Consider the following 22,498-nt stretch of genomic DNA (forward strand, 5'->3'; position numbering starts at 1 on the left):
GGCAAAAATAATAGCTAATGTAAGCCAACTTTTGGCCAGCTCTCTGTTTCTGTATGATATGTTAGATTAAAAAATAAAAGACAGGCACAAATGTCAAATTCAATAGCCATGTTCAAGCATTGTACAAGTCCCAACATATGGGGTCCGGGGAACAGCCCAGCTAGTCGATTACCTATCAACTCTAATATAACCCTATTCAATAGAAAGCGCAAACATAACAGCACAACATTAAGAACTTAAGTCAAGGCATAAAATGAAAATGCATTACATTTTCTTTTTACTTCAGTTGTCATTGGCCTCTTTGTTTTGTTATATCTTTTTTTATATAACAGAGGACACGTTAACACAGTCCCTTTGCTTACTGAGTAAGCCTGTCTGGTGGCTTACACAGCCAACCCACCCAGTAGTAAGTGTGGGCTCTGACAGAAGCTGGAGAGCTTGGTGGGGTAGAAACCTCACCCTCAGTTGGCTCATGTCTCAATTCTGCGCCCTTTAGAGTCGCAGATCCATCCAATTGCAACGATAGAGGGAGCCACCGACATCCACCAGGTAAGAACGTGGTGCAACTCTGTCGGCACGTGCCCAGCCTCCAAAGTCCTGTGTGGTCTCCCTGTAGCGGTTTCATCCTTATCGTTTCACCCACCTCCAGCTCTGGTAGGTCTCAAGCAGTCCGGTCGTAGAAGCACTTAGCAACCTGCTTTCTGTGGCGCAGTTCGTCCGTGATGCCAACCATGACGTAGGGCTCAAGTAGCTTCTTAGCTACGGGGATGGTAGTCTTCAGACGTCTGGACAGAAGGCATTGCGCTGGGCTGCTGTCCATGTTTTCGGTGGGTGTGTTCTTCCACTGTAAGATGGCTTTCCAGGGGTCGTTGCTGTCACGCAAGACCTTGTGCAATATGATTTATCATTTTTTCTAACTTTGACAGCTGACTCTGCCTTGCCATTTGCCTTTGAGAGGTCGTCACATGGTCAAACTCCCATTCTGAGGCGAAAACGCTTGAACTGTGCAGTGAATTGTGGGCCATGGTCCGTGACCTTGTCAGGCTGGCCTTTCAAACTGCGCCTTGCAGCGCTTTATGACCATCTCTGCAGACAAGTCAGGGAGCAGTTCAATTTCCCAAAAGTCAGAGTAGTGATCAACGATGAGAACATAGTCCTTTTGTCTGTGGCTGAATAAATCCATGCTGACGTTTTGCCCTTGAGGGCAGTTCGTGCGACACAATGGTTTCCTTTTGCTGATCATGAGTGTACTCGTTGCATGTGGTACAACTGCTGACAGTCTTTAATTTCTGCTTGCATGTTTGGCCAGTATATTTTGCGTGCCTGGCGGTAGCATGCGCCACCTCCAATGTGACTGGAGTGTGCGCGGGTAAGCATCTCTGGACGTAGTGATTTGGGGAGAATTACCTTTTTTTAAATTTATTTTAATTTAATTTTAACCCCCTTTCTCCCCAATTTTCATGGTATCCAATCGCTAGTAATTACTATCTTGTCTCATCACTACAACTCCCGTACGGGCTCGGGAGAGACGAAGGTCGAAAGCCATGCGTCCTCCGAAGCACAACCCAACCAAGCCGCACTGCTTCTTAACACAGCGCGCCTCCAACCCGGAAGCCAGCCGCACCAATGTGTCGGAGGAAACACCGTGCACCTGGCCCCCTTGGTTAGCGCGCACTGCGCCCGGCCCGCCACAGGAGTCGCTGGAGCGCGATGAGACAAGGATATCCCTACCGGCCAAACCCTCCCTAACCCGGACGACGCTAGGCCAATTGTGCGTCGCCCCACGGACCTCCCGGTCGCGGCCGGCTGCGACAGAGCCTGGGCGCGAACCCAGAGACTCTGGTGGCACAGCTAGCACTGCGATGCAGTGCCCTAGACCACTGCGTCACCCGGGAGGCCCTGGAGAATGACCTTCTGACCTCTGAACAAGATGTTATTGTGCACACTGATCTCATCCTCTTTCAGGTATGGCCAACCTCTGAAAACCATGGATTTCAGTGACTGTAGGTGTTTGTCCTTGTCTTGCCTGATCGGGGCTAAGCAGTGATCTGTGACGTTTAAGTAGTCTGCCTGATTGATCTGTTGAACATCTTGTTGTTCCTGCTGTAGCAAACAGATAGCATGCCGCTGACAGGCAGTGCCTCTGCCTGTACATTGTGTCGCTCTGGATTGTGACAGGCTTCGTAACGTCGTAGTAGCACAACACTGGCATGGATGAAGCCAGAGATTCAATCTCCTTCACCAAGGCCTCGTGTTTGGGTAGCCAGTGCCATGGTGTGTCATTGTCCTGCAGCCAGAGGCTCACAGACTGCTGATATGTGTGGCATGAACTTTGCAAGATAGTTGCAAAGCCGATGAGACGCTGCACCCCTTTTGCATCAGACAGGTTTGGCATGTCGAGGATCACGCTGACTTTGCCTGTGTCTGGCTTTAGGCCTTTGGCCGAGAGAATGTGACCACGGTAGTGAACGTCTCACTTTGAACCGTAGCTTTTTCAGGCCAAGGCGCAGCTTAACTGATTGGCAGTGCTCCATCAGTGCCAGGAGCTTCACCTCGAGGTCGTGATCAGGACATCATCAGCGATGGGTTCAATGCCCTTGAGCCCAGCCAGTAACTCGAGCTGCTTCCGTTGGTATACCTCAGGCTCCACGGAGACAACAAACGGGAGCTTGAGCCAGCGTTTCCGACCCTAGGGGGTCCAGAAGGTAGTCATGAAACTGATTTCTTCGGCCATTTTGCATTGCAAGAATGCATCTCGGGTGTCCACCAAGATGAAAATCCTGGCCTTGGGAAGCTTGTAGAGGACATCCTCCAGTGCCGGCATGATGTAGAGGGAGCGTTATAGTGCTTGGTTCAGATGTTTTGGGTCGATGCAAACTCTCAGCTTCTCTGACTTTTTCACTGTGACCATATTGCTGATCCAGTCAGTTGGTTCAGTCATGTGGCCATCGGCCTCATACTTGTCCAGCTGGGCCTTCACGGCCACTTTCATTGCAATTGGCACGTTGCGAGGAGCACACTGGACAAGGAGTGACACTCTCATCCAATTCAAAGTGTAGTACCTCCCCAGGTACTAATTCAACGGGCCTGTTGAATACATTGTCATATCTGATGAGTAGTTGGTCTTTGGACAGGGGTCCATGCTGGACATGATCCACGATGTGCAGGTCATTTGGTACGGTAAACTGCATCAGTCCCAGGCGTTTGCATGTAGAGCCTGAGAGATGTTGACTGGTTTTCATGATCTCAAATTCCAACTTGTTTTTGTGTCCCCGAATAACACATTCGGTCTCAAAGATGCCCATAGAGCTCATTAGCTCTCCTGAGTACAGCTTTAGTCTAGTGTCGCTGGGTAAGAGATGTGTGTCAGGTGCCAGATTGATTTTGCCGTAGTTATCATTAGAGGGCAACAATGTTTGATTCGTCTCCAAAAAATGATGTTTTAATGGACTTAACAAAGAATCAGACAAAACCATATATTGATTCAATAATGTTTATTTCAGAGGTTACAACTGAAAATACTTCACTTGACATGTCTCTGACCCTGATACACTGCCAAAAGAAAACCCCTGTCACACTGCAAATGCATTAATCTTGTCACACACAATTATTCAACACCATTAGTCTAAACACATTCACACTCGACAAAAAACATAGGCAATTCAGATATTATACTACAAAGTTTACATATATAGGGAAACTGACTTGTATAAGTACAATGGTTTTCAAGCCTGTCATGTAGAGGGAAAGCTGATCAATGTTGTAGAGCTGCAATGTCAAGTGATACAACCCAAGATAATGTTGTTTTGGAATGAAGACTGGCTGGCTCTGTTGGACCAGGTTCCGAGGGCGGCTCCTCTGGCTCAGTAGTCTCTCCTGTCCTGGTTCTGGTAGCCCCCCTTGTAGCCTCCCCTGTAGCCGCCACTGCCACCACCACCCTGGTAGCCACCACCACCACCCTGATAACCACCACCACCACCACCCTGATAACCACTACCACCACCACCACCCTGATAACCACCACCACCACCCTGATAGCCCCCCCTGTTCTGCCCCTGGTAGCCACCACCGCCTCTGTTTCCATCTGTGGAGAGAAACAAAGATGGAGAAAGAAAGGAACGATTCAAAGAGATTAAATTAGGAAAATGTGAACAGAAAAGTAAAACGTCCAGACAAAAAGAGCTGAAAAGACCGAGACATTTTGTTACATTACAGCCTTATTCTAAAATGGATTAAATAGTCCCCCCCCCCCTCAATCTACACACAATACCCCATAATGACAAAGCAAAAACAGGTTTTTAGACATTTTTGCAAATATATATATAAAAAAGTATTCACACTGTTTACTCAGTACATTGCTGGAGCACATTTGGCAGAGATTATAGCCTCGAGCCTTCTTGGGTAGGATTATAGAAATGTTTACAAATTTATTACAAATAAAAAACAAATTATATTTACACCATTATGCAGACTCTTTACTCAGTACTTTGTTGAAGTAACTTACAGCCTTGGGTATGACGCTACAAGCTTGGCACAACTGCATTTGGGTAGTTTCTCCCATTCTTCTCTGCAAATCTTCTCAAGCTCTGTCAGGTTGGATGGGGAGCGTCGCTACACAGATTTTTTCAGGTCTCTCTAGAGATGTTTGATCGGGTTTAAGTCCGGGCTCTGGCTGGGCCACTTAAGGACATTCAGAGATTTCTCCCGAATCCACTCCTGCGTTGGCTTGGCTGTGTGCTTAGGTTAGTTGTCCTGTTGGAATGTGAATCTTCGCCCCCAGTCGGAGGTCCTGAGCAGGTTTCCATCAAGGATCTCGCTCTGTACTTTGCTCCGTTCATCTTTCCCTCGATCCTGATTAGTTTCCCAGTCCCTGCCGCTGAAAAACATCCCCACAGCATGATACTGCCACAGCCATGCTTTACCGTAGGGATGGTGCCAGGTTTCCTCCAGATGTGACGCTTGGCATTTCATCACACCAGAGAATCTTGTTTGTCATGGTCCTTTAGGTGCCTTTTGGCAAACTTACTGAGGAGTGGCTTTACGTCTGGCCACTACCATAATGGCCTGATTGGTGGAGTGCTGCAGAGATAGTTGTCCTTCTGGAAGGTTCTCCCTTCTCCACAGAGGAACTCCGGAGCTCTGTCAGAGTGACCATTGGGTTCTTGGTCACCTCCCTGACCAAGGCCATTCTCCCCCGATTGCTCAGTTTGGAGGCCACTGTGTTCTTGGACTTTCAATGCTGCAGACATTTTTTGGTGCCTTTCCCCAGATCTGTGCTTCAACACAATCCTGTCTCGGAGCTCTACGGACAATTCCTTCGACCTCGTGGCTTGGTTTTTGCTCTGACATGCAATGTCAGCTGTTGGACCTTATACAAGCAAGTGTGTGTGCCTTTCCAAATCATGTCCAATCAATTGAATTTACCACAGGTGGACTCCAATCAAGTTGTAGAAAGATCAAGGATGATCAATGGAAACAGGATGCACCTGAGGTCAATTGAGTCTCATAGGAAATGGTCTGAATACTTATGTTAAAAAAATATGAGATCTATTTTTTATATATTTGCTAAAATTTCTAAAAACCTGTTTTTGCTTTGTCATTATGGGGTATTGTGTGTAGTATGATGAGAGAAAAAAAACGATGTAATCAATTTTAGAATGAGGCTGTAACATAACAAAATGTGGAAAAAAGTCAGGGGGTCTGAATACTTTCCAAATGCATTGTACTATGTGTGGGCTAATGCTAACAAGTTGTGCGAAGAACGGAAGTGAAAGACAGAGAGAATGAAATGTTTTGGGGGTCGTTTTTAGAGTGGCCTAAAGGTTCAGGCATGAAGGGATGATAAGGGGGGACTGCAGATCACAGACTGTGGATAAAAAATAAAAAACAGAAGTAAAATTCAGACATTTAGAGGATAAAGGTGGTATAAATTAATATGCACCTCGGTTGTAACCGCCTTGCCTCTGTTGGTAACCGCCTCCGTCTGAAACCAACCATAAACGGTAAGCATGTGCGAGCCCACAACTAATGTGTCCAATATATTCTAAAAATTACTTTTGTGCTTGTTTGTATTGGGTGCTTATGCGGTGGCTAGTTACGCTTTCATCATTTGCATGTGGGTTTATAGGGTACTTTTCTTGATCAAACAAAATGTGTTTTTTTCCCTCCAACTAAATATGAAGTTGATAGTATGTTTGAAATACCGGTTTCTTTAGACCTACCTAAACACAACCAATGCATTGTTTTTACGATGGTATATATTAAATGAAATTAGTACACTTAAAAGGATAATTCTGTTTATAGGTGTTAAATCCCATTCTAGACTACTATTAATAGTGCCCAAGGCTTGGGCATTGCGAAATGGGAAAAGAGGGGACTGCAGCTCACTGCCGGTGGCTTTAAGAAGAAAAATTCAGACATTCATAAGAAAATAAAGGTGGTATAAAATGGTTTATAAGCACCTCGGTTGTAACCGCCTTGCCTCTGTTGGTAACCTCCGCCGTCTGAAACCAACCGTAGCCATAAACTGTAAGCACGAGCGAGGCCACAACTGATGTGTCCAATTATAATCCACACATGACTTGTGCACTTTAATAATGTCTATACATTTGTGCTTGTTCACACTTAAAAAAATAAAAATCGAGTTAGTTGTTCAGCTACGCTTTCATCGATTGACCTTACATCTTGTATGCGGGTTTAGGTCAAATATTTCTCATAGCAAGAAGCTGTTACTGGGTTCAATTACATGTTCTTTCTGTTTCATAGTTTAAGCTAGAGCAATCCTTAAATAAAATGGATTAAACATGTAATTGCTGTTTTTTTTTTTCAAAGACACATTTTTCTTTTAAACAATTACAGTATTTACAGAACAGTAAACCCATGAATACATTGTGTTCTTAGAAATTCTAAGTATCCCAATGTTTCTCAAGAACTGCCTAAACACAACCACATTCTGATGGTTCTAGACTAGTGACAACCAGGTCCAGCGGCTCTGGCACGACAGAATGATAAGAGGGGTCTGCAGCTCACTGATAGTGGCTTTAAAAATATTATATTTTTTGAATAAAGACATTCTTTAGAAAATAAAGGCAGTAGAAATGTGTTCATAAGCACCTCTGTTGTAACCTCCTTGCTTCTGTTGGTAGCCGCCTCTCTGACCGTCTGAAAACGTACAATGAAAACAGTTTACACACACACACACAGCTGTGACACGTCATGTGTGCGGAAAAAAAACACGTTTGACTACATATAATAAAAATGTCTCTCTCTCTCTCACATACAAACTGAAATAAGACACATACACAGTCGCTATCGTATACGATTCAGACAAGCATGCATTTCAATCAATTATTTTAAACACCTCGGTTGTAACCGCCTTGCTTCTGTTGGTAACTGCCTCTCTGGTCTGAAACCGTACAGTGAAAACAGTTTAGAAACACACAGCTGCGGCACGTAATGAGCGTGGGCATCCACACACAATGAAAAAAAAATATAATATTCTTCCTGTTTTTCCCCCACACAATACATGCCTATTGCCTACAGGCACCAATACCCTTTTCACACCATCGTGCCAGCCACAATCTCATTGTGCAACCGTAATATTGTATTTTCACATTGTTCTCTTTGGCACGGTTCCAGTATTTATGGTGGATGTATAACCAGGCCAGTGCAGTACAGCTCAGCCCAACCCGGCTCAATAGTGAGAAATGGGCAATACACACCACCACAATCACACATATTAAACAAAACATGCATATTAATTAGCTCTCAATGCATTAGGAGAAGAAAAAAAATCATTACAACATTCAAAGTACAGGACAGCGACCTCCTGCGTTGCATCCACTAAGAAATGTGCAGGTTTGCTAAGGATAATATTGTGGTCAGTGGTACGGAAACACACACCCTAAGGCAGACCTGTGTGTGTACAAGATTGGCACTTACCTCTGTTGTAGCCACCCTGCTTCTGCTGGTAGCCTTTTTGATCTGTAAAACACACACACACACACACACACACACACACACACACACACCAGGACCCGTTAAAATCACTTAGTCAGTGTTACTTGTATGTGGTGCCTTGTGTGTCCCAAGGCACCAAGAGGACTCAATAAGTGGTATTTGTGGCAAATAAAATATACAGATACATAATCAGTATGCTAGTATTTGTGTTCTTGTTGGACTATGTAGGAGTAAGGCATTTCATTCTACCCCATATTGTAACATTTGGATAAAAGCCCTAGAAGCTGCCACATTTTAAAAACTATATTTCAGGAAAAACTTTCTCCATCTAAAACCAGATTAGTTCTAAGATAATTCTGGTCTTCATTTTGACAGTTTGTCAAGAGAAGGTGCCTCTACGTCATCAAGGGAGGAATTTGGTATGAAACACACTCCCCTCTAGATGTGCTGGCTGGTACCACCTTAAAGCTTACTATAAAAGCAGGTGACAGCACACCTTATTTGGCAATGGAGTGCGCCAAAATATTTAGCATGATGCTTCCTTGACTACACTACTGACGTTAAACAAAACTCAAAAGGCAGTAAGGCACATTTCCACATGACCAAATTCAAAGTTCATACACATGTGTTTTTCAAAGACAAATAAACATGTAGGCTATGAGGAGTATACTACTATATTTGTACCTACACTATATACAGTACCAGTCAAAAGTTGGGACACACCTACTCAATCAAGGGGTTTTCTTTATTTTTACTATTGTGTACATTGTAGAAAAATAGTGAAGACATCAAAACTATGAAATAACATATGGAATCATGTAGTAACCAAAAAAAGTGTTAAACAAATCAAAATAGATTTTATATTTGAGATTCTTCAAAGTAGCCAACGTTTGCCATGACAGCTTTGCACGCTCTTGGCATTCTCTCAAACAGCTTCATGAGATAGTCACGTGGAATGCATTTCAATTAACAGGTGTGCCTTGTTAAAAGTTTGTTTGTGAAATGTCTTTCCTTAATGCGTTTGAGCCAATCAGTTGTGTTGTGACAAGGTAAGGGTGGAATACAGAAGATAGCCTTATTTGGTAAAAGACCAAGTCCATATTATGACAAGAACACCTCAAATAAGCAAAGGAACGACAGTCCATCATTACTTTAAGACATGAAGGTAAGTCAATCCGGAAAATTTCAGTTGCAAAAACCATCAAGCGCTATGATGAAACTGGCTCTCATGAGGATAGCCACAGGAAAGGAAGACCCAGAGTTACCTCTGCTGCAGAGGATCAGTTCATTAGGAGTTAACTGCACCTCAGATTGCAGCCCAAATAAATGCTTCAGAGTTCAAGTAAGACATCTCAACATCAACTGTTCAGAGGAGACTGTGTGAATCAGGCCTTCATGATTTAATTGCTGCAAAGAAACTATTACTAAAGGACATCAATAAGAAGAAGAGAATTGTTTGGGCCAAGTCCAGAATTGTTTGGTCTGATGTGTCCAAATCTTTCTGAGACGCAGGGTAGGTGAACGGATGATCTCCGCATGGGTGGTACCCACCGTGAAGCATGGAGGTGCTGTGATGGTAATTTGCTGGTGACACCGTCTAATTTATTTAGAATTCAAGGCACACTTAACCAGCATGGCCACCACAGCATTCTGCAGCAATACGCCATCCCATCTGGTTTGCGTTTAGTGGGACTATCATTTGTTTTTCAACAGGACAATGAACACACCTCCAGGCTGTGTGAGGGCTATTTGACCAAGAAGGAGAGTGATGGAGTGCTGCATCAGATGACCTGGCCTCCACAATCACCGAACCTCAACCCAAGTGAGATGGTTTGGGATGAGTTAGAGCGCAGAGTGAAGGAAAAGCAGCCAACAAGTGCTCAGCATATCCGGAGCAGTGGAAACGCGTGCTCGGGAGTGATGAATCACGCTTCACCATCTGGCAATCCAATGGACAAATCTGGGTTTGGTAGATGCCAGGAGAACGCTACCTGCTCGAATGCACAGTGCCAACTGTAAAGTTTGGTGGAGGAGGAATAATGATCCGGGGGATTTTCATAGTTCGGGCTAGGCCCCTTAGTTCCAGTGAAGGGAAGTCTAAACGCTACAGCATACAATGACATTCTAGACAATTCTGTGCTTCCAACTTTGTGGCAACAGTTTGGGGAATGCCTTTTCCTGTTTCAGCAAAGATAGCGAGGTCCATACAGAAATGTTTGTCGAGATCGGTGTGTAAGAACTAGACTGGTCCGCACAGAGCCCCTCTGACACCTTTAGGATGAGTTGGAACGCCGACTGTGAGCCAGGCCAAATCTCCCAACATCAGTGCCCGACCTCACTAATGCTTGTGAAAGCAAGTCCCGGCTGCAATGTTCCAACATCTAGTGATAAGCCTTCCCAGAAAAGTGGAGGCTATTATAGTCAACTACCTTTTTTCCCCAAACCCTATGACTAATTGGTGGCACAGTCTGCTAAAACAGTTGGCTCTTGGTTCAATGGTTGTGAGTTATAGTCCCACATAGGGCACGAATTTCAAAGATAATTCGTAAAAATCCAAATTTACAGATATTCATTGTAAAGGGTTTAAATGCTGTTTCCCATGCTTGTTCAATGAACCATAAACAATTAATGAACATGCACCTGTGGAACGGTCGTTAAGACACTAACAGCTTACAGATGGTAGGCAATTAAGGTCACAGTTCTGAAAACTTAGGACACTAAAGAGGCCTTTCTACGGACTCTGAAAAACACCAAAAGAAAGATGCCCAGGGTCCCTGCTCATCTGCATGAACGTGCCTTAGACATGCTGCAAGGAGGCATGAGGACTGCAGATGTGGCCAGGGCAATAAATTGCAATGTCCGTACTGTGAGACACCTAAGACAGCGCTACAGGGAGACAGGATGGACAGCTGATTGTCCTTGCAGTGGCAGACCACGTGTAACAACACCTGCACAGGATCGGTACATCCGAACATCACACCTGCAGGACAGGTACAGGATGGCAACAACAACTGCCCGAGTTACACCAGGAACGCACAATCCCTCCATCAGTGCTCAGACTGTCTGCAATAGGCTGAGAGAGGCTGGACTGAGGGCTTGTAGGCCTGTTGTAAGGCAGGTCCTCACCAGACATCACAGGCAACAACGTCGCCTATGGGCACAAACCCACAGTCGCGGGACCAGCCAGGACTGGCAAAGAGTGCTCTTCACTGACGAGTCGCGGTTTTGTCTATCGTCGAGTTGTTGTTTATCGTTGAAGGAATGAGCATTATACCGAGGCCTGTACTCTGGAGCGGGATTGATTTGGAGGTGGAGGGTCCGTCATGGTCTGGGACGGTGTGTCACAGCATCATCGGACTGAGCTTGTTGTCATTGCAGGCAATCTCAACGCTGTGGGTTACAGGGAAGACATCCTCCTCCCTCATGTGGTACCCTTCCTGCAGGCTCATCCTGACATGACCCTCCAGCATGACAATGCCACCAGCCATACTGCTTGTTCTCTGCGTGATTTCCTGCAAGACAAGAATGTCAGTGTTCTGCCATGGCCAGCAAAGAGCCTGGATCTCAATCCCATTGAGCACGTCTGGGACCTGTTGGATCGGAGGGTGAGGGCTAGGGCCATTCCCCCCAGAAATGTCCGGGAACTTGCAGGTGCCTTGGTGGAAGAGTGGGGTAACATCTCACAGCAAGAAATGGCAAATCTGGTGTAGTCCACGAGGAGGAGATGCACTGCAGTGCTTAATGCAGCTGGTGGCCACACCAGATACTGACTATCACTTTTGATTTGGACCCCCCTTTGTTCAGGGACACATTATTCCATTTATGTTAGTCACATGTCTGTGGAACTTGTTCAGTTTATGTCTCAGTTGTTGAATCTTATGTTCATACAAATATTTACACATGTTAAGTTTGCTGAAAATAAACGTGGTTGACAGTGAGGACGTTTCTTTTTTTGCAGAGATAGATATCTTTTTCAAATCCTTTACTTACAATATTCATCCCGTACCAACACACTTCGAATTTTGAAACGTGAAAGCATACCTGTGAGAGGGGTGTTTTTTTATACAGTACCCAAGACCAATCTGTGAGTTAGTTTGACCATTGGAAAAAGAGCTACTGCGTAAATAATTAAGGCAATGTGGGTTGGATTGAACCCCTAATCTTCATTTTCAAGGCGGTGATTGCAGTTTTCTTCCCAACACAATACCGTAATAAATGTGAATCCACATGTAAAAAAAAAAAAATTGCACCCCCATTGGGGATTCGAACTTACACTGCAAGTGGAAATAGATGTCAGGAACTAGGCACCTTACCACTGTGAGCTAACTGTCCAGAACCATATTGGCTCGCAATGCACAATTTTAGTATCAGTCAACTTCTAGTGAGAAAGTGTTGGGATCTGGTACAACTACATTTACCCAACCCCAAAATGTATATTTATGAGAAACTCTCCCCACCCACAAATGTCTTACCGGATTGCTTTTTTATTTTATTTGAAGGGGATGGGCAAAGGCTGAAATTGGTGTTGAGTTACACTTCACATTTCAGGTAATTGTTTATCGTCAGAGCCACAGATGGACTATTCTATATGACTGATTTGATAGACTGGTCTGATTAAGACCATTTGTGAACTAACCCTTATATCTAGAAAGGGTGGGTTATGTCATGACTGTCCTGATCAGGTCAGGTTACAGGAGACCACAACCCTACAGATTATCTCTCAACCCCAACAGAGGAGGAGAGATCTAGGGGTCTGAAGATGTGGGGGTTTTATGACCCCTCACACCCATGGTAATTCTGAGACCACGGACAACATTCCCTTGTCCCTTCCCTCTCACTATGGAGAACCAGCCTCAGAACTGTAAACATGCAATAAAGGGACTTTGGAACAATGGTTTCCGTCAACTACAATGGTGGTCATGACGATAGATGGAATATGAAAATGTATGTCATTTTTGTTTTGTTATTAAAGGTGAAAACATTGTAACGTTAAGAGTTTTCCTCGTATATGCTTGATGTTTATACATTGTACGTTGTGTGGAAAATGTCCAAATCAAAGAGAATGTTTCGGTAAAGATGAAATGTGAAGTTAGTTGTCTAAAATTGGATTTGAGTAAAATCTATACCTTGCCCCTTTAACTTGGTACGCCCAGAGAATTTCCCTGAAGGCGGTTACGCCCACTTCTGACCCGAGGGTATAAAACCTGCGAGTGCAGAATTAACAGATTAGACTAAGTGACCCGAGCAGCAGCCAAAGGTCTAAAAGGTCAACGAACCCAAAACGCAACAAGTTTGAAGACAAAGAAATATTTTTCTACCCAAGCTACGGATGAGTAGCGGTGTCTAAGCGGGTGAATACAAGCCGAACCACCTAGCCTCCACTCCCCATCGAATCGTGGTATCTACACTCTTTCATATTTACGCTGTGAGCTCTGAGCTACAGAGCTATCTGTCCTCCGAAGACCCCTTCCAGAGCGAGGACAAAGGAACAGGCCAGTAAAGCCAAAGGACACGGACATCGTGAGGACACCTAGAGAGGTGCGCAGGAGAAGTGCGTCATTGAGCAGCTTGAACGGTCCACGCGGGAAAATCCACGGAGACCCTCCACAAGTAATTACATCATTATATTCTGACTCATAACAGCGGCAGTTTGGGGCAAGGCTAGGGTTAGAATGAGCATAGCTGACAATTTCACCCAAATGTATATTCCTCTTGTGTACTTTCTCTCTCTTTTAAATCCCCAATTTGGGTAACACGCGCCCTAGTGTGTTGGCCCGTTATACTAAGTTCTAATCAATAGCCTAGAATATGTTTTTGTGTATGTGTATCTTTTATCATCATTTTAGCTTTTTAGTAAATAAACATTCAACTAAGATTGGTGTGGTGCGAATTCATTAGTGAGACCCGGGTCCGTGCAGAATCCCGGGCTATACAACGTTCAGAACGAGACTGTTAGAGGCAACTGGTTAATTAGCGGCTGTGGTAAAATCGATATTCTGATATTCTTTGAGTTAATTTGGGAAATAGAAACTCAATAAAAACTAGTTTTCCCATGGTGCCCCAGGTTAATGAGTTAATAATTGCTTGATTCAGTTAATCACGTAATTAGAAACTTGTAATCATTCGATGAGCAACAGTCGCCACATTAACTAATACAACGTCACGACAGTTATAAGACAGTTTTAAATTGACTCCTACATGGCTAACGATTTACAGTCTCTCCCATGTCTGTCGTGTTGAGTGCTTTTATGTTGCGCTTTATTTAGACATGCACTGAGTGTACAAAACATTAAGATCACCTGCTATTTCCATGACAAACTGACCAGGTAAATCCAAGTGAAAGTTATGATCCCTTATTGATGTCACTTTCAAATCAGTGTAGATGAAGGATGAGAAGAATTTTCAAGCCTTTAGACAATTGAGACATGGATTGTGTGTGTGGCATTCAGAGGGTGAATGGGCAAGACAAAAGGTGTGTGCCTTTGAACGGGGTATGGTAGTAGGTGCCAGGTGCACTGTTTGTGTCAACAGTTGCCCGTGTGTATCAAGAATGTTCCACCACCCAAAGGACATCCAGCCAACTTGACAACTGTGGGAAGCATTTGAGTCAACATGGGCCAGCATTCCTGTGGAACGCTTTCGACACCGTGTAGAGTCCATGTCCCGACGATTGAGGCTGTTCTGAGGGCGGGGTTCAACTCAATATTAGGAAGGTGTTTGTTAATGTTTTGTACACTCAGTGTATTTAGAAGTAGAGGGGGGAGATGGAAGAATGGTATAGGGCTGTGACGGTCATGGAATTTGGGCTTACGGTTATTTGTCAGGAAAATGTCCACGGTCACCGTCATAACTCCCGAGTGGCGCAGCGGTCTAAGGCACTGCATCTCAGTGCTAGAGGCGTCACTACAGAAACTCTGGTTCGAATCCAGGCTGTATCACAACCGGCCGCGATTGGGAGTCCCATAGGGCGGCGCACAATTGGCCCAGCGTCGTCCGGGTTTGGCCGGTGTAGGCCGTCGTTGTAAATAAGAATTTGCTCTTAACTGACGTGCCAAGATAAACAAAGGTGACATTCACACACATTCAACTGTTCAAATAGCAAAATGAAGGTGCGTTATTTTCTCCGCTCATCTCTGTCTGCTGCGCCGCTTCCAGCAAAAGCAGTAGCACCACAGAAATAGAATGAATAGAACGGCCGTTCCCATTCAAGTCAACGATGGCATAATGGGTGGACTGTCAAGAAGTACCCATGCCAGGAAGTAAAATAACCCTTCAATCTGTTCTGTGATTTATTGAGTAAACTCAACAAAAAATACCTTCCATTGCATGAGCCATATTAGTAAGCATCATTTTAAATGAACATTCCAAGTTACCATGGCAATCGAGCATCAGTTGACAGAACATCCAAAATGACCATGAACATTATTGCATCACAATACCAGGCAGACATTGCGAGTGTACCCATGAGTTTATCAGTCAAATTGCCAGGGTTAGAGCTTCAAAGCCTGATCTAGTCATTCTATTTCCATTGCCTAGCAACTGCAGTAAACAAGTCTATCACATAGTCACAGATAGAACAATAAACCAAATGTTTTTAAAAATTGCATTGTTTCAAAAGGAGTGCAAGGGCAAATTTAGTTATTGCACACCAGCACTAACAGAAATATGCAAATACATGCTAGACCACACCAATAGGATCTTGCTTGCGCGTGCTTGGCTCTGCCCACCACCTTGCTTGTTCTGCCCACTATGATTGATGTGCTCCCATTGGACACGACAGGCTGTGGTCTATCTTGGGTTATTATTACAAATATTTGAAGCAGTGATCATGCAGTTGCAGTGTGCAGCTGTTGCACACATACTTCACGTTTGCTAGTCTAGCATGGATTTCAACTTCGGTTTTCATCGGTCATGGCTAGAAGGGATAGATAGTCAAATTAACGTCAAAATATTTTGGGGGGGCATTTGATCTAAGCCTAAACCTTAAACTAATTATCCTAACCTTCTATCCTAAACTGCTGCGGAAGTGCTAACATGCTACAAAGTCAAATCGGACAAAAGCTGTATCCCATCTAGTCAAAAACGATTTCATCACCGTCTCAGATTCACATTCCCTTAAAAAGGTCCACACTCACCAAGAATCACATTTGGTAGTTCATTTCAGCAGAAATGGTGTCTTTTAGCATCTTTACAAACCGGATAAAACGTATAGCCAGAGCACATAAGGTAGATACAGATCATATTATCAAAAGGAGCACATTTTTATATGAGATAATCCGGAGATAATCCGTCAAACTATAATCATTAATGTACACTACTGCTATTGGGCATATTTACTTAAAAATACAATAAAAATAATATATTAGAACGGTTATGATGGTTATTTTATTTACGGTCTTCATCCATAATCGTCAGTTACACGGTTATACAATTACCGTGCCAGCCCTAGAAGGGGTGACCGTATGAATGGTGGACACGGAGATCGAACCCCAGTCTCTGCGGTTGGCATGTATGTGCTAGGAGTCAGGTGTTACCACTAGACGAAAGGCTCTGCACATGTATTCTATGTGGCTGCTCCACTAACCTCTGTTGAAGTAGCCACCGTAGATGCCCTGCTTGAGGTCAAAGACGCGCTCGTTATTCTCCACCAGGCCACCCAGCTTCTCTGCCAGCTGCAGGGCCATGTTCTGCAGGGAGGTGGGCTCTGTGCGGTGCATCACCACCGTCTGGGTGGGCTGGTCCAGGGATGCCTGGGGGAGGAAAGACAGACGAGACACAGATGACATACGGACAGACCGACGCACAGGCGAAAAAGTCATTCAGAGACACACACACAAACATGTTACAGCTCCAGGTTCATAAAACAATGTCATCACCTAGCTTTATTAAGTCTATGGTGCTGTACGGTCTACACATGACACATTGATGCCGTGGGTTTTTACCATGAGCTCTTCGTTGATGATCATCTTGCTGATGATGCTGTGCACCGTGGGCAGCTCCAGCTCAAACATCTCCTTCAGCGTCTCCATACTGAGACACAAAGGGGAAGGAGAAAGATTGTATTGATCCATTCATCCATTTAACCAGGCGAGCTAATTATATGAGGCACAGTAGATGTAGCCTGGTCCCAGATCATTTTGTGCTATATAACCAAATGGTAGCCTCAGAATCCCAGGCTTCTCACAGTAGTGAGAAAGCCTGGGGAAGTAACTCCTCGGGAAGTTGAAGAAGACGGGTTGACACTTATCAAACCAATCAAAGATTTTGCATGGGTGGAGTTCCTAAAAGACGTTGTGTTTCAAAAACAAATGTTGACTTGCAACAAGTTGGCATGCATAAGATACAAAACGAATGCCGCATAGGCAACTAAAACCGAGATATGGCCAAAAAAATGAAAGACAAGGAAATACCTCTCCGGAGGGGAAACGCCATTTCTACTCAGAGCCAATCAAATGCGAGTGCTGAATGTCACCGACTCAGGCAGAAATCCAAACATGAAGTTCACCAGACATCCAATAGCTGAGTGAACAAGATGGTATTTTGGAAGGTTGACTACACGAGAATAAGCCTATAGTAATCCCTATGGTCGTTGTCATGCCATAGGAGTTGGCAATAACAAACAGTTGGGGACCAGGCTACAGTAGTTAAGATCAGAACATTGAATAGAGAATCCCCATTGAAAGTTATTTTTAGTCCAGGACTAGGCTTAGTTTGTAACTGGGAAACCGCCCGATTAGTTTTAAAAGTTATTACCTGATGGAGTCGTAAACGCTGCTGTAGGTGAACAGGTAAGTCCTCAGAGACTCCTCCTGGATCTTCCTGCAACCACAAACCATCAGGAAACGTTACAGGAATGCTACCTCTGAAGGAGGCATTGTGTTGCCAAAACATTAGTTCAGTCATGAAATTACAAACTACTTGTATATTAGTGTGCAACTTTATTTTTCTAAAGGGTTGTTTTATTAGTCCTTCTATGGACTTGATTGAATACATTTTATTCAACCATACCAGGCTGCAATTCGTTGATACTACCTACTGAAACACGACAACTGATAAAACGAGGGACAGTTGCATAATAGGGGTTAAAGCAAACCTTTTATATCATCCATTTTTGACACACCAACCTGACAAGCATCTCTCGCACGCACTGCGTCTCAGGGAATAGATCCCAAACCTTGCTGTTCATCTTCTCGTTGATGATGAATGAGTGGCAGGTGCGCCAGTCGCCCATCTTCATGGACTTGCTGGCCGAGACCACATGCTCACGCATGCTCTCTGGGGGTCCTGGAAGGGCCACGGAGAGGGATGGATTTGTTTAGTGTTTTATGTATACCCATTGCTGTATCTGTATTGGTACTTGTCTGTATCAGCTGTACAATCTTATCGTAAGGCTTAATGACATTCTTAGCCACCCACTTTCCTCAAAGTACATTTTTGTTTAATGTACATTGTGTGTTGACATCTTGGGATTATTGGATATCATAAAGACCAATCAGGGGGGAAAAAACTACATTTTTTCGCCCCTATGTCTTACTTAACCTCTGCTGGATCGGTGTCCTGTTAACGGGACAGTTGTTGCTCAATATGCATAATGTGACTAGAACGACGTTGTAAACAACCACCAATTTTCCGGTACATATAGATGTCTTATACGGGCAGAAAGCTTAAATTCTTGTTAATCTAACTGCATTGTCCAATTTAGAGCAGCTATTACATCGAAAAAATACCATGCTATTGTTCGAGGATAGTGCACAACAACAAAATACTTATCACTGCGACAGGTTTGATACATTCATATCTAAAGGTAAATAATGTACTTACATACTGTAATATTGCTCTGATTTGTCATCCTGAGGGTCCCAGAGATAAAATGTAGTGTAGTTTTGTTTGATAAAATCTATTTCTATATCCTAACACGATCCGTCCTCCCCTCACCAGCCGTATTTACCATTAGTACACACAATTCATCAGTGATTGTGTCCCCCCCTACTCTATAATAAATATGTTTATAGATGTGTTTATTTTATGTATTGATACAGGGCTCATCCGTAAAAGTATTCTTACAGATAAAAAATTTTCTTCCATAGTGCCAGGGACTCGGATGAACAATGGGAACCCCCAAAGTCAAGGTGTCCATCCCCCACTCATTCAGACGTTGAAGCTGGTTCATCCAGTCTGACCCCTGCTGTCTCCTGCTCCACACCGACCCCCAGCTGGCCATCTAGAGGTGTGAAGAGGCCAGCCAAGAAGCAGAGGAGGGGAAGTGCAACAGCTGTAACCGAAGAGGCAGGAGACCGTTGGTACACTGTGCTAGATGATGATTTGGAGCCACTTCCACCAACATTTTGACCGAAAAGGCAGACAGAACCTCGGCTGGACATAACTAGAAAGTACAGCCTCCTTCATCGTTTACAGATGTGTTTCTCCTTGTCAGTTCTTGATTCGCTGGTGTCTAACACCAACAAGTATGGGGCTAAAAAGCAAACATGTAAGAAAGAGGCATGGAAGCCCATTTCCATCCAAGACCTGTACTGTTATATCTCACTGGTCATTTACATGGATGGGGCTTGTGAAGTTGAAAAACCTGAAGGACTACTGGAGAAGCTCAACACTCTACCAACTGCCTTTTCCCACCACTGTCATATCTACTAAAAGGTTTCTAACTCGCGGGCGCTTCATATCAGTGACCCACAAGCTGACGACGACAATGACAAGAAGAGAGGCACAGCAAGCTTTGATCGGTTTGATTTTGCAGAGCCTCTCTACCCCAGCATGGTTGAGGCCTGCAAGACCCACTTTCAGCCTGACTGAAACCTGTCCATAGATGAGAGGATGGTAGCCTCAAAAGCTAGAATTAGCAATATTGGCGTAACAAGCCAACAAAATGGGTTTACAAACTGTTTGTTTTGGCCGATTCTGTGTGTGCATACACTTGTGGACCACTAAAAATGCCCCCATTCCAGCTGCTGTAAAGGATTACAACAAGCGCATGGGAGGTGTGGACCTGTCAGACGTTCTGATAGGCTACTACAATGTTCTCCACAAGACAATGAAATGGTACAAGACATTGTTCTATCACTTCAACGACATTGATGTGGTAAATGCATTCATCCTCCAGCAGGAAAATGGCTAAGAGCTATGGACAGACCCCCATGACATAGCTAGCCTTCAGAGAGCTGCTCATCCAGGAGCTTGTTGACTATGGCACAAAGTCTACTGCAGCACCTTCTGTCCCCTCTACTCCTGCCACCAGTGGTGTTCACCTGCCCGAATACATAACTGCAGACATGAATGTGCCTCAGGGCCAAAAGGGCACAGCAGGGAGGCGTCGTGCTCTGTGTCACAAGAATCTCCCATCACCTGCACTACTTGTTCTGCTACCCTCTGCTTTACAGCAGAAAGAGACTGCCATGGGACTTGGCATCAGCAGCACAATATTGTGTAGAGGACTCAGGGTGTTCCAAATATTGTAATTGTATTTTTTTTCACTTTGTGTGCGGTTTGTGGTGTGTTCACACCACTGACATTAGATCACTGCTGGCTGCTAACTTGGCCCTTATCTTAAATATTGAACTTCTGTGTTTGGAGACATTGGATTAGCATTCTTGTCACATCTCCTGTTAGTACCTTTTATGTAGGGAAGCTAATGATTCATCATGTATGACATTCCTGGGTGTAAACTTGTATTTTTTTATTAGCATAGCATTTTTGTATGTTCTCTATAGTTATTTTCTTGAAAATGTATCCATTTACCAATTTGGCCACTTGGAGGCCACTTGGGTACATTTGGGCAACTCGTGAGGGACACCTGGGTGACTTCATACTAAATGTCATGTAGCTCTTAAAGTTATCAGTCTGAAACTTTGCACATATACTGTTGCCCTCTTGTGGACACCATCTAAATTATCTCCAGCATCCTATCTGAATGTATAGCTTTTCTTTTTCAAAAATAAAAAACTTGTTTTTTTGTTTGTTTTATCTTTTACCAGATCTATTGTGTTATGTTCTCCTACATTCATTTCACATTTCCACAAACTTCAAAGTGTTTCCTTTCAAATGGTATCAAGAATATGCATATCCTTGCTTCAGATCCTGAGCTACAGGCAGTTAGATTTGGGTATGTCATTTTAGGTGGAAATTGAAAAGGGCCTGATCCTTAGGTCCAATGCAGCCGTATTTAATCACAATATCAAATCATTTCTGGTTAACAATTAAGTACCTTCCTGTGATTGTTTTCAATTAAAAAGGTCAAAAAGAAAAACAGCTTCTTAGAAAAATGCTATTTCTCAAGCAAGAATTCTGGGAGTCGGAGTGGTCAGAGAGGGGCGTTATTGGTATTATTGGCAGAGAGAAGGACAAACTCTTATTGGTCTATTTACTTATACCACCTGGTGATGTCACCAGGCAGTCCATAACCCCACCCAGCCGAACAAATTGAAATTTCAGGCTGTCTTTTCATGCAGCTCTTTTGTGGCTCCCGAGTGGCGCAGCGGTCTAAGGCACTGATGCTAGAGGCGTCACTACAGACCTTGGTTCAATCCCAGGCTGTATCACAACCGGCCGTGATTGGGAGTTCAATAGGGCGGTGCACAATTGGCCCAGCGTCGACTGGTTTAGGGGAGGGTTTTGCCAGGGTAGGCCGTTATTGTAAAATAAGAATTTGTTCTTAACCGATTTGCCTAGTTTAAAAAATAAAAATGTTTACCTTTTTATTTAACACTAAAATGCATTATCATAATTTTCACAACTTCACACTATTATTCCAAACTCAGTGTGGAAATAGATATAAAACACAATAAATCATGTTTGACTGCACTGCCACTTTAAATACTGTCCGTCTCTTATCTAGGTATGAGTTACTTGTACCCGCCCACATTTTGGTCCAAAACTAGGCTGTGTACATTAGTGCACTCAATGAAAAAAAGAAAAGAAAAAATAACATTTATTATTGGACAGGTCCTGGTAGTTCCTCCCAGTTTCAGCCTTTTTCTTCCAATTGGTGCCTAATGAACACAATCCTGCTTTGTCTTCACAGCCTACTGTACGTACCCAGAAGGGGCTGCCTCTCGCCGACCCTCAGCTGGTGGTGGAACTGCTTGCTGATCATCCTGCGGCGGGCGTCAAACTCGTGGGCCGCCATGTAGGGGATCTCCAGCAGCATGGCAGACACCAGGTACACGCACTCCAGCAGCTCCAGGTTGATGTGCATGTGGAAGGGCACCTGGAACAAGATGGATAACAATGTCATGTTGTAGACTAATCACAGTCAGTGTAGTATATCAGTGTAATACTGTACAATATTCATAAAGGAGGCTCTAGTACACTATATATACACACACACTACAGTTCAAAAGTTTGGGGTCACTTAGAAATGTCCTTGTTTTTGAAAGAAAAGCAAATTTTTTGTCCTTTAAAATAACATCAAATTTATCAGAAATACAGTGTAGACATTGTTAATGTTGTAAATGACTATTGTAGCTGGAAACGGCAGGTTTTTTATGGAATATTTACATAGGCGTACAGAGGCACATTTTCAGCA

General features: G+C 43.8%; 1 protein-coding gene and 1 long non-coding RNA gene across 2 annotated transcripts; one reads left to right on the forward strand and one right to left on the reverse strand.

Moving 5' to 3' along the window:
- Nucleotides 1-3,498: 3,498 nt before the first annotated feature.
- Nucleotides 3,499-22,177, reverse strand: LOC120046419 (eukaryotic translation initiation factor 3 subunit C-like). Its single transcript, XM_038991640.1, has 11 exons — nt 22,009-22,177; nt 18,084-18,243; nt 17,713-17,778; nt 16,902-16,989; nt 16,544-16,709; nt 7,942-7,983; nt 7,361-7,405; nt 7,114-7,161; nt 6,462-6,503; nt 5,942-5,983; nt 3,499-4,084 (listed from the first exon to the last, which is right to left on the reverse strand). Exons 1-11 carry the CDS (start codon nt 22,166-22,168, stop codon nt 3,864-3,866), a joined length of 1,080 nt encoding a protein of 359 aa, XP_038847568.1. The 5' UTR covers nt 22,169-22,177; the 3' UTR covers nt 3,499-3,863.
- Nucleotides 13,526-20,949, forward strand: LOC120046420. The gene is made up of 2 exons (XR_005476797.1): nt 13,526-13,569; nt 19,047-20,949. It is a non-coding gene; the product is annotated as an uncharacterized LOC120046420 (long non-coding RNA).
- Nucleotides 22,178-22,498: the final 321 nt, after the last annotated feature.

The sequence above is a fragment of the Salvelinus namaycush genome, chromosome 4 (assembly GCF_016432855.1).
Source record: "Salvelinus namaycush isolate Seneca chromosome 4, SaNama_1.0, whole genome shotgun sequence".
Classification (NCBI taxonomy): domain Eukaryota; kingdom Metazoa; phylum Chordata; class Actinopteri; order Salmoniformes; family Salmonidae; genus Salvelinus; species Salvelinus namaycush.

Coding starts and splice junctions, on each gene's coding strand:
- LOC120046419 (XM_038991640.1), bottom strand. CDS start 22,168: ATGCACATCAACCTGGAGCTGCTGGAGTGCGTGTACCTGGTGTCTGCC. Junction 16,710..16,901: donor TCATCAACGAAGAGCTCATG/GTAAAAACCCAC, acceptor TTCCTCCCCCAG/GCATCCCTGGACCAGCCCAC. Junction 7,406..7,941: donor GCAGGGTGGCTACAACAGAG/GTAAGTGCCAAT, acceptor GTACGGTTTCAG/ACCAGAGAGGCAGTTACCAA.